This window comes from Diadema setosum, chromosome 16 (assembly GCF_964275005.1).
Source record: "Diadema setosum chromosome 16, eeDiaSeto1, whole genome shotgun sequence".
In the NCBI taxonomy this organism is placed as follows: domain Eukaryota; kingdom Metazoa; phylum Echinodermata; class Echinoidea; order Diadematoida; family Diadematidae; genus Diadema; species Diadema setosum.
In genome coordinates, this window is record NC_092700.1 from 14,244,713 (window position 1) to 14,257,831 (window position 13,119).

Genomic DNA, 13,119 nt, shown 5'->3' on the forward strand with positions numbered 1-13,119 from the left:
CCATTTTATGCAACATCTTTTGACAGTTGATTGAATTCCTGTTAGCCCTACTTTTGTCATCATATCATATCATATGCTCTTTAAAAAAATGTTGTATTTATTGTGTCACTGTCATATTAGCCATTCTCATTCTACACCAAATAACCACTTGATGCACTCTGTGTTAACAAAGTGAGATTCTGCTGACCAAAATTATTGAACAGTTTCCGTAGTATTTTACTTGTGGTTTGTTTTTGTACTAGTGTGTGTACATGTGTAAACATGTCTTTGCAGTATACTACAAAGAAAAAACTAATTTAGCTATCTTACTAGTTCACAGATATTGTGTATTTGATTTTGCCTTAACTTCTCTATCATTCCATATGTCACACTGAATTTCTTTTTGCTCTACTCTTGCATCTTTCTGGATCAATAAGACTGCCAATAGCATACTGATGTGATTTACATGGTGTTTTTCAATACAGACAATAGAGGGCAGCCTCAACATTCAGTACTCTGGTGGTGAGGGTGTGGATGAATATTACAGAAGGACATCGCTGGTTCTAAATGTGGAGGTCCAGCCATCAGTGGTCTTCACTAAGTGGACAACGATACCAGCCACAGAGTAAGCACTGAATATTAAAATAGACTTAATTAGAGTCTGTAATTGTCCTAGTGACCTGTATAAATTACAGACACACAAGTTGTGATACAAAGATAAATAAAGAAGTCCAGAAATTGCTCTGTGTAAGGCTAGAGGATTCTCTCTTTGGTGAATAGGAATCAAGTGATAATTAATATGCCATTGATGATTATGAAATGCATGTTATCCCTGTCATGGCAAGAGCAATTAGTGAAAGCAAAGTGCATCACAGCAGATTTTAAAGCAGAGTTAGTGTTGATGTGGTTTGCTTGTGACTGAGGTACAAATTAAGAGGAAGATAAGTTTGTTGCAGTATTACAGGGAGAGGATTTCTTTTTCCTCTCCATACCAGAAATAAGGGGATGTTATTGTATGAAAGCTCATTCATTGATATTAGAAAACTGGAAAGGCTAGATAATATTACAACATTATCAAATTAATCAGGGAAAAGTAGATATGTGTCCCTGAAAGCATGGATCGAAAGACTTAATGAATGAAAGATTGGGGTCTTCATTAATATGTTAACTAATATTTTAACAAATATCAATGGGTGGATACATGAATAAGTGTGAGTGAGTATAAAAGGGTTTTCATGGGTATGCACTCCAATTTGTTGGAGCTTATTTTTTCACGTACACATAGACACTTAGTGAGTCTGTATTTGTTGATATCCTGCAGCCCACGACAATTCCATCTAGTGCTTGATGCCATGAATGCCACCTCTCAGGACCTGATAGTGCAATATGGAGAGGAGCAGTGTGAGATGGCCCTGGAGAGTCAGAGGACAAAGAGGTGAGGTTTATTACTGGATACAAACACCTGGCTGGTCCTATACAAACTCTCTGGAGACATGAGAAGCATGCCTGAAGTGGGTTAAGTGTCTTTCCACTTCATATTCAGCTGATTTTGATTGATGTACTTTTACCAAACAGGTGGAATGGTAGAAGTTCTACCAAAATCATCTTGAAAAAATAATAGAAATAATGATAAAAAAAAGAAAGTTATAGAACTTGAAAGTTTCATGTGTTTCACACCAGGCTTTTAGGGAATGATAAAATCCTGGATGATACTGATTTAGACATTTTAGTATGTATGATGATGCAGTTTTGGACATTCTGGGATGTGAAGATACAAAATTTTGACATTTTGGAATGTATGGTGATACAGATTTAGATATTCTGGCATGGGGATGATGATGATGTACTCTGATGTTGAATGACTTACTGTTCTCAGGATGGCTGTCAGAGTAGACCGCTTCGAGGTGGAGGAGGAAGAGGAGGAGGAGCCTGTCATGTATAGCCCACCAAACACTAGCCAGGAGTTAGCCCCTCACTCCAGGCTCTTCTCGCAGCAGCTGGCTACCATGGTGGACATCAGGTGGCACTGTATATCCTTTGAAACTAAATCCAGGGGATTCCCCAAAGAGCAGGTTAACTTCCAGAGGAACTAGTAGATTGTAGCAGATTGAAAGGGAGTTACAAATTGGTCTCTTTGAAAGTTCCTTTGTGTTCGTGATTGGATTTTGTTCCCTGTACTTAGCCCTAATCAGGCCTGGCTTTTTTGGCTATGCTAAAACCAGAGGGGGGCATCGTGGCCGTCATTGGTGCGATCACAACGAAATTTGGCATGCGTGACACCCACGTCGTAATCTACAATATTATGTCATAAGATTTTTTGAAACAATCAGTTTCTAATTTTAATTAATTAATTATGCAAATTAAGCCCAAGATCATATTTCGGCCTAATTAAAAGCATTGAGAGTCTACTTTTTGGTATGTGTATCTGTTTTAACGTATTCAACAATTGTACATCACAAAAACTTCCAAAAGTAATTCAATTTCTTATATATTTGATTGTTTTCGGAATTTCTTATGTATTTCTCTGTTTTTCGACTTTTGTTTTTTCTTTGTTTTTTTTATTGGAAATTGTTACTAACCACTTTTCTACCATAATTAGCCTAAAATTAATCAATGTAAGTGATTAATTGCAAGAATAATCAGGTTTTTATGACTTTCATGACAGAGCACTGTTTTCCATAGGAAATGTACACAAAATCACAAAATTGTGCCCATTTTGGGGTGACATGCCGTTGCAAAAATGGGCGTGGCTTCAAAAAAGTATGCGCGGACGTTGCAAATTTGGTCTCAAAAGTTGTGCGAGACTTCAACAAAGAAAGTCAAGAAGCCTTGCGACGAGGCCTTCTCGCGTTACAGAATCATAGCGCGAAACGTCGAGGGGGGTCGAATTCTGCCCGGCCCTTTTAGGGTTAGTGCATCCTTTAATATGGCCACACAGTCACATTCTAATAATGCTATCAGAATTTCAGTGGACTCCATGTTGTATTCTAAAGCTCTGTTTTGTGATTCTGTTTGTTGTAGCTCCTTCATGAATAAACACATGAATCCATTCATTTAAGAATAATCTAGATAGTTAGCACTATCAGAGTCTTTTGTGCAAGGCAAATGGAAAACAGTAACTTATAGATGAGAAAATGTTGTGAATTTTACAAAATTATCAAGTTTCCTGTTCTATGTATAGCACTGGCTTGTCCATTCCTTCTCATTTCATGATCACTATACGTAGAGACATTTCTTTTTCTTAGATTGATTGGTGATTTTGTTATTGTTATTGTTATTATCATTATCATAATTGCGATTATTGATATTGTTATTACATGTACTTTTACAACTACTGTTACTATTAACTTCTGTCACCATTATGGTTGTCATTTTCCTTGTTTGCAAAAAAAAAGAAAAGAAAAAAGTTTTGAGTAGATGAGAATGATTTGGCATTTCTGTACATTTTCCTTGACTGACTTGGCCCTACCCCACCAATAATAAGTTTGGAGGTGCATCAGTGGAGCAGCTAACCCTCTCACCCGATGACCTGGATAATATTGTACCCTTCCCAGTGTGGTGGGAGGTGTGTTTGAATGGGGAGCCCCACACGGTGGGGGAACCAGTTCGTATCAGCCGTGGGGAACCCTTGACAGCATCTGTGTGTGTGACAAGTAAACTAGGTGAGCGTCTGGTGATTATGTAATATATCTCTCATATGATTGATGTTATGTGAAGTAATAGCATTTCCACATGCTGTGCAGCTCAAAAGTCATCATAATTAATCAAGTACAGCTTTGGTTTGTTCGTTTGTTATCAGCTGCTGTGCTGTTCTGCATCTAGCAAACTGCTCTGCTGTAGAATGATAATTTTGATGTTACGTTTTATTTACAAAAGCTTTAAATTCTTTCATGATTCGAATTTACAATTGTTGTGTCCCATAAAATGTAAACATATGATATAATGCCATGAGGCAGATTTGATAATTGTGAACATGCAATTTGAGATTTGTACCATTTGTTCAAATTTCTTGTTCTACCATTCTATTTTTTTTCTCCTTCATCAGGTGGTTACATTCCTTAGAACAAGTAATATATTTTTAGTTTTAGTAATTGAAAACATACTAGTATTTTGTATAATTCAAGTTTCCAGACGCTTTCACAAATTTACTATTATAGTCATTAACGTATTGCAGTCTTACTCTGATGTTATGGTTAAGATGTATTCAGTGCTCTGTCTTCATTTTCATGTCTCTTCTCCTTTTGTTTTGAAGACTCCTGTGTTGGTTCCATTGAGCTGAGCAGCGAGGTGTACATGGATCAGGAAAATGATCATCGAGAGCTGCAACCTACAGACAAAGTGGCCTGCCTAGGAACTACCTCAAAAGTCATTCATCAGGTGTGTCTCTACAAGCATTTAATTTCCACCATTCTGTATCAGAAATTAATATTATATTGTCAGATAAAATATAATATTAATATTGTTTGAATATTGGTCTATGACAATTATTATCATGCGGATTTATGTAGGTAGTAGGATTTGACATTTGGTCAAAATGATTTTTTTTTTTTAAAATATAGTAATTTTACCCTTTGCTAATTGGAACAAAACAAGTCCATTACAAAGCCTACTTGGGTGTCAATTCATAGGAAATTACTTAATCTGTTGCTGCTGGAATTAAGACAGACAGTAATGGAGTAGTGCCACCTTGCAACAACTTCTATGAGCTCATCCCCCTGCAGGGTTCCAAAAAAAGCTATTATGATTACTTGCTACACTGTCTGTGCAACATTTGCTGAGAAGAGTCAAGTGTGGCGAAATCCATTTAAATGAGCTCCCAGGATGATGAAAGGATTTCAGAAGACAGGTATTGGTGCTTGCGCTAGGAAGCAGAACAAGTTCAACTCTGAGGAAACCAAATATCAATTTTGTTTTTGTTTTTGTTTGTTTGTTTTTTAATTTAGTTTTCATTGAAAAGTAGTCATAGCTGTTGATAGTGATCAAAGGTCAGATATAGAATGAGATAAGATGAAGAAACTGCTATTAACTCTTAATGTGCCATGTTCGCACGTCCCACTCTGTCGACGGCGTGCCAACTTCGCATATTCCGCTCAAACGCACTAATCCGCTTAAACCGATCGATAAATCGCCTAATCCTGTGGTACGATGAAAGCTTTTCTCACGCTTTTGTTCCTTTTACATACAGTTTGCATTCTATGTGGTGATCGACTATCAAGCGGTGTTCCCAACTAGATTTGCGTGTAAATTCTAAGTTTCTCTTACGGTTTCAGGAGCAAAAGTCATGCCTTTACAGTAATGTAGCAACTGGTCATTAATAAAATAAATAGAAATAGATTTGTCATACAATTTATATCAAAGCAAAGCTTGGCATTCCTCTTCAACTTTGCTCACTATTATGTCCAGCTTAACAGAAATTTGGAGAAGTCATATAGATTGGAAAAACAGAATTCTTTCTCAAAGCATGACTACCTTTGTGTCTCAGAATAATGTGGCACACAGGGGGTTTCCACCATGGCAAATAAAGAGTTAAATACCCACCAAAAACCATAAGTCTGTCATCTGCAAGATTCTTTGACTGTCCTTGATTTAAAATAATAATAATAATTGAGAAGATCTGGTTGTATAGTGAACATTAATGTGTCAAGAAGAACCCCCTCATGGCAACATATATTACCAATCAAGAAATGAGACCGCCATTTTATATTTTAGAAGTCACTTATTTTGTGTTAAGTTCTGATATGATGCTGAAACTTATTTCACTTTCTTGTATTCCCCCAGTTTGACAAGGACCAGACAGCAAGCCATGAGTGTAGCTATGTGTTTCTCTACGAGGGTATTTACAAGCTGGGCATCATCTTCAAGGAGTTGGTACACCAGTCTACCCCCATCTCACCCAGCAGCTCCCTGTCCATTACACTAGAACGGGAAGAGCGTGTGTGGAAGTACAGGCCACCAGTCGAAGTTCATGTAATGTGAGAGGCTCCTGAATCTCGATCCCTTTCAGGATTACTGTATGTATCCCAAACCAATATTTTAGCCGCATTAACTTATTTGTAGTTATTCCTTACTTTTTGCTGCGTAGAACAGGATGTCATCTTGCATGCATCCAGGCTACTCATAACAGAGTGATGTGGGAAGGAGGATGTCAGGAAAGCAAGTTGTTGGACAGACTCCAGTAGTGCTTGAAACCTGACCTTGGATTTGTGATCTGTGTGAGTGCAAATTCCTGTAGGTGTTTCAGCGCCGACTGCCATGTAGTATATTTACAAAGTAATACTAACTACAACTTGGATGCGCAACTCAGCAGAGGAAGGAGTAGAAAGAGAGAGACAGAGAGAGACAGAGAGATAGAGAAAATAGAAAGAGAGACAGGGAGAGGAAACGAGGAAAGTGAGAGAGGGTGACATGTTTTAACATTGTAAAATCAACTTGTCGGATTGTTCCTTTTTCTCAGGCACTAAATTGTAATAAGTATTACAGCATTATACTCTGATATTAATCAGGGTCACTGTCATGATTTAATGGCAGAGAGTTGAAACCATCATAGCAGTAAAAGGTTTTTGTGGGTGTGATTGTTATTTTATTAATGATTTTTGTGATAGGATAGTAAAATCTGTGGTCATCAATACAATGGAAAGCATAACCTTAACAGTTGTTCGGTCAAATGTGTTTTCTCTCTGTGTGAACCCATGTTAAGCATTTTTCTTGCTCTTGGTATTACTGAATCGCCTTTTAACTTGCCATCGGATTACCTGGTATTGTTGATGTCAGTCTATGGACAGTGTGAATGTTAGGCAGCCAATTACCATTTGAAGGCAAAATTCACCTCTGGTAGTCATCATATAGTTATTTTTTTTCGTGCACGAACTATCCAATTGGAGGGGGAAACAACCCCATATGTTTGCAAATCATGGATGGAAAATTGATATTGAATGCTATTCACTTAGTGTGAAATGTTTTAGAATTTGGCAGGATAATTTCTCAGGGCTACAAATAGCTGACACAAAGCCATAAGAATGACTGTGATCTGAATTCTGAGGTTACTGGCTCATGAATAGTTCCCTGCTCTTTAAAGTTATGAGGGCGAGTTGACGAAGGAGCACACACATATTGCCTGCAAGGATCTGTTGATTTGATTGGTCCTGCATGTGGAAGATCAATTCATCCTGGGTCCTGTTTTATGAAGAGTTAAAATTGATTATATAATTGATTTCACCTGTAAGTCTATGGCAGCCTGTTTGGTATTCCAAGGAAATTTAAAATAGATTTTATCTTGATAAAATGGGGCCCTGGTATCAAGAGGACAGTTGATCTGATAATACATTTTAAATTTTCATCTTGAAGATATGTTTATTTGATCATGCTGATTAGAAGTGGATTACACTGATATACCAAGCCAGGATCTCATTAATAAAAACAGCATAAGGCTGAATCTATTTCTATTTTTAGTGTGTATGAAAGTGTGTGAAAGAGAAAGAATGAGAGGAGGACGATGATAGGAGGAAACATGAAGAGAAAGTGGTGTATGGTAGGAGGTGGTAGGACAGGATGATGGGAAAATATCATAGGTACTTGACAAACAGGCCATTTTTGGAGGGAATTTCTCTTCACTAAAATTTTTATCAAAACATTTGAATGGACGCAAAAATATGTGACAGCTTGTGAAATGTTTAATTTCCTGCCAATACAATACAAGATGAATTTTCTCTCAAAGATTACATTTAAATTGTAGATATAACTAAAGAAAATCTTGGTAGGGTATATTTCAACAGCATGATTGCATGTGGTGATGTTCGGAAGTTAATAAAACACAACTTTGCATGTTTGACTGATAATGCATAGATGTATTTGTGCTGAATGTAGTACAAACTATGTTAAATGGTGTGAAGATGCCATCACAGACACAAAACAACATTAGTTGTTAGATAATACTTGGTGCTGTTTTACTCTTTTCAAGAATTTGTTATGATTTTTGTTTTTTAATCTGCTGTATTTGTATTTTCTGTTTTGAAGCTGAAATATATTCTTCCATTGTATTTATATGTCTATATCTGTATGGCATTCCTCTGTATTTCTTGTGATGAAAACATCTTTCCAATACAAAAGTTGGATATAGATGTCCTGAACTGTACAATATGCTAGTTAAAATGTTTTCCAAGCAACCATTTTGCAGTAATAATCCCCCGGATCAAAATTTTAAAGCTTTTGTGTAGCCTGTATCAAAACAAAGAAACTCCCATAATTATTTTTATTGATTAGACATTTCAGAAATCAAGATTACCTCAAAAACAATGTCATTGAAGGAATAAAATGGTTATGTGGTAATGTTATCACTTTAGACTGGCCAGCACCCTGATTTGTCAGTAGTTATTTCCAGTCTTTTGTCGAATGTATCCCAAACACACACAAAAAAGGAGAAAATTGAGTTGAGCATAGGAAATCGTAGGAGAATTAGTCAGTTTGTCCCTGTTTCAAATTGATAAGTACAGTACATTGTGTATAGTTTGTTCAGAGTTCTTTACTGTCGCCACAAAGTCTCTTCTTGAAAGTAATCTGATTTTTGTACTTCCATCAGAGTGGTGTGAAAGGGTTGAATAACATCTAATATTGCCATCTTGCTAGTACATTGTATCCTAAGTCAGGACTATTTTTATGCTTCCACCCTCAAGGGTGGCTTAGGCACTACTTTACTTATACAGTAATTGTAATAGAATGATACAATGGCTGCAAAAAGGGGGGGGGGGGCTACTGGGGCCCACATTTATTGCTCCTCCAAAAAATGAAATTAGAGAAGAGAAAATCTTCAAGAAAAATCAGGGGGGGGGGAAGAAAACTTGTGACTTTCCAAGGAATTTGCCCCCTTATTCTTTCCTGTACATGCCTATAAAAGCATACTGTAAAAGTGTCAATTTTCGTGATGTGGAAATTTTGTGCATTAAGCGCAGCGTTAAACTTGCACAAAAATAAACGCACACAAATTTGATACTTCTTATACTGTATGTAATACTATTTTATACTTGAATTCGAGAAATTAGAAACACACAAATTCATCTTTCCTGGTGGGGTGCAAAAAACTTACTCACATGACAATTCATTTGCACTTTTACAGTGATCTTTTGGGAAACAAAGATTCCAGGGAATTTGGAATTTCAAATTTAAAGAACCAGAAAATCGATGTTGGGCTCTTTATCAGGCCGTCATGGTGATAAATAATTTATTTAATATATGATGTACCCAACTCATATTGTGGAACATGGTAAGATATTGTAGTTGAGCTCATAAGTTTGCTTCCAGGAGATAGCAAGGAAATAACATTGTAATCAACACTTGTGTATTAATGCTTGTGTTTAGTGTTATGGGAATTTTGTACACTGCCCTAAGCACTAATATAAAGAGTTTTACAATGTCACAAAGTCAACTCTAGTAAAGTTTGCCACTGTTAAGGATGCTGTTAAGTACAAAACAAACAAGCAAACAAACAATCAGTGTCATTTTCCCCCTCATCTTTGTCAGGATGAGATGCCCCTGGGTTTCTCTATACGTGGCCTTTATATGAGACTAAATGCATCATCTTGACTGTCATGAGAGCATTAAAGCTTCACTACATGTGTATAGAGAGAAAGGAATGTAATGTACATTTGATTGTGAGTGATAATAGTGGTATTGTGACAATTTTCATTTTCCTTACAATACAACTGACAATACATTTTGCATCCAAATGAAATAGAGGACTTTTGTAGGTGTAGTCCGTTTTTTTTATTTCCAGAGAGCGATAAACTACTCATGATTTTATTTTTTCATCCTTGCCTCTAAAGTATTTCTTCTTTTCTTGCTGGCTTCCATTTCAGTATGCTTTTCTAAAGCATAGGAAACTTTGTGTGTGTGTGTGTGTGCACTACTGTGATTACTAGTCATCTTCACAAATATTCATCATGAGGGCATCACATTATGGGAGTGTCTTAAACGTCAGTATTCAGTTCGTATAAAAGTTATTTCAAAATGGTCAAATAACTTGGACTGAATCTACAAGTTTATCTAGTCCATCCATTCATTTTTCTCCATTTATTTATTTATTTTTTTCACACACATCTATTACTTATTGTGTTCACCTGAGATTTTGCAATAACAAATGTGTGATGGCGTGTGTAAATCAAAAAGATTCTTCTTTCCATTTTGAAGTATTGAATGAAAGATAAATGCTGAACAAATTGATCATCGCCATTGAGAGTACATTTTGGGATCATGTTGCTGTGTGATTAACATTTAAAACTGAACAAGGAATCATGTCACATTTATGACAAAAGATGTTCTGTGTGCAATGCTCATACAATTATGTCTGTAGGTTTTACTTTATGTTATGAATATTTGCTGATTTGATGTGCAATTACTTTTGTAAGAAAGATAAGGTGTGTCAAAAATTGTCATTCTTTCTTCTTTTTTGGTCTCCTGCTGTGCAGGTTTGTGTAAGATGGCTCAACTTGTTCCTTGAGAAATTGTTTTAACCAGAATGCTTGTAAGTGTTGAATGTTGCATCCTTACAATTCTGTTACAAACAATTCTCTTCTGTTGTACATCATCAAAATTTGTTGGTTTTAATTGTTGGCAGGGTACATGTTCAGTCTCTGTTGCTGGATTGGGCAAGCCATACACACATGTTAGAGTGTCATGGATGACCATCTGGTTATTTGTAAAAACTGGATACCTTATGAAAGAAATTTTGAGTGCATGAAAACCTGAAAACGAAGCAACTAAGATGTGTTTAATTTTGACCCTTACCACCCCCCCCCCCCATGTACAAGTAGACCCTTCTTTTTTCTATGGTTATTGCCCAGCATGGCTTTAAATGAAAATAACTAAACTGTCTCCAGAACCATCTGTGCTGGAAAATTGACATAAAATCAGACAAACATGAGCTTTGGTATCAACCCAAGAAAATCACTCATGCAGAAAGTTCATAGCTTTTTCTCAAATGCATTTTCTCATTTCCTTGTTTACCTGGTGTTTTCCATGTATCCACATGTTAGAGCATGTGTATGTCTTATACTGTGTGGTGAAATGAATATTGATTTCTTAATTGACAATGCACAGATCGCAAAAAAACAAAACAAAAACAAAACAAAACAACAACAAATGTTCTTGGCTCCCATGACCCTACTACCATGCATGGTTTTTATTTATGTATTTTTTTTTTCTGCAGTCAAGAAAGAATGTCTTAAAGTGTGAATCAGTCTCATTAGTTTATGTGTATTAGAAATGTGAATGTGTTGCTGAGATTGAAATGAGTGTTTTGTTCTTCCTTGTCTACATCTCAAAAGTATTATTGCTGTGCTATGAAACCACATATATGTAAAACTACATGTATGTATATATTATATATTTGTTTATGTGTATAAGTACACTGGTTCTGTCTATAATGATATCGTACATGCTGATCTGATGTAGGCAAAAGTGTTTTAATTTTTATTGCACAACTCACTATGAACCCTATAATGTAACATTGAATTGGATATAATATACTCACCTGTAGTAAAACGACATGACAGCCATACATATTATGATGTAGATATTGTATGTAATGTCATGAGAAGGGCTTTAACTCAATTGGCCATTAAAAATGAATATTGTAAATAAAATGCATATAACAAAATATGGTACGACACGTTTGTGTAAAATTGTCTTGCATTCAGTACTCTTTTATTGTCCCCGCCGAACGAGTTCGAGCAGGGGACTATGAAACGGGCTCAGTACATGTGTGTGTCCGTGTGTCCGTGTGTGCGTCCTTGTGTGATCAAAATGTTCAATTTGCTACTTCTGTGTCATTTGTGATTCTGTTTGCTTTATATGATAACACTACATGGGAGCTTTGAAACTTCTACACAGAATTTCAGTTGTGACCTTTGACCTTGACCTTTGACCTACAACGTATATTGTACATTTTGCTACAAAATGCTACTCCTTCGCCATTTCTAACCCAGTTTTGATTCCGTTTGCTTTATGTGATGGCACTAGGTGAGGGCTTCAAAACTTCTAAACAGAATTTTGACCTTGATTTTTGACCTATATTGTACATTTTGCTACAATTCAATTCAATTCAATTCAAAGGTTTTATTTTCACTTCTTTCAACAGAATGTACAAAAAATATAGATTCGATATGCGTTTGATAAGGAATGATACATAGCAAAGAATAACATTTGTCAATAATCATTACAAAGTTAGGTATCTTTCATACAGACATACATTCTGCGAAAAAAAGTGGAGGTACCCACTCAAAAGACTATGCTTGTACAACGTGGGCACCTCACAGGAGGGAAAAAAAAGTGAAAACTTAACTACATATGTGCGGGATGAAAACAAAAGTGGAAAAGGGGAAAGGGAAGAAGCAGAAATACAAATAAAGAGACGAGACAACTAAAAACAAAAAGCCTAGATCAATCGATACATTCAAGATCAAACCAACAGAGACTATTAGCCATATTAAAAGTGTAGAGCGTTGAAAGCGACGAGAAAATGATATATACAATTGTATGGAATTGCTGATAGCAGAACATATCATCTGCTCTGTGAAGGCACGTGTAATAATGTACAAGTTTGGAGTAAGAAAAAACAGGGGATGCGATGTGGAATTCCGCGAAAGACGCGACCTATAACAAGCCTATGAAAAATCAATAGCATCCTGGTGCTTACAAAACCTACTTACTGAAAAAGATAAACAAACAAAATTAATTTCTTTCTGTTACATTATAAGACTTAAGGAGGAATGATTTCAATCTTTTTTTGAATGAAAACAAAGAAGGAGCATTTTTTATGTCTGGACTAAGGGAGTTCCAGAATCTTGGGCCTGTATAAATGAATGTCTGCTGAGCTAACGCAGTTCTAAGCAGGGGCAAGTGAAATTCATTAGACTGTCTTGTTGGGTAACTATGGTATGTCAGGTTACGAAGAAACATAGAATCAAATATAAACGGAAGACAGTTGTTATTATAACTAAACATAAATTGTCCTAAATGAAATAAAAACAAATCTTTAATTTTCAGAATCTTATTTTCAGAAAACAAAGAAGCTGTATGAGAGCAAGGAGCGGCATTACAAATGATTCGAAGTGCCTTCTTTTGTAACAATAAAACCCTATCTAATAATGT

The 13,119-nt window shown here is 36.0% G+C and overlaps 1 protein-coding gene across 1 annotated transcript in view; it reads left to right on the top strand.

Moving 5' to 3' along the window:
• LOC140239942 (trafficking protein particle complex subunit 9-like) overlaps window positions 1-5,955 on the top strand; it is a 28,266-nt gene extending 22,311 nt beyond the window's left edge. The window contains exons 17-22 of the mRNA XM_072319760.1: window positions 465-604; window positions 1,301-1,414; window positions 1,856-2,009; window positions 3,449-3,641; window positions 4,232-4,356; window positions 5,758-5,955. Of these exons, the coding sequence (XP_072175861.1) occupies window positions 465-604; window positions 1,301-1,414; window positions 1,856-2,009; window positions 3,449-3,641; window positions 4,232-4,356; window positions 5,758-5,955 (924 nt within the window). The remainder of the gene's footprint in view (window positions 1-464; window positions 605-1,300; window positions 1,415-1,855; window positions 2,010-3,448; window positions 3,642-4,231; window positions 4,357-5,757) is intronic.
• Window positions 5,956-13,119: the final 7,164 nt, after the last annotated feature.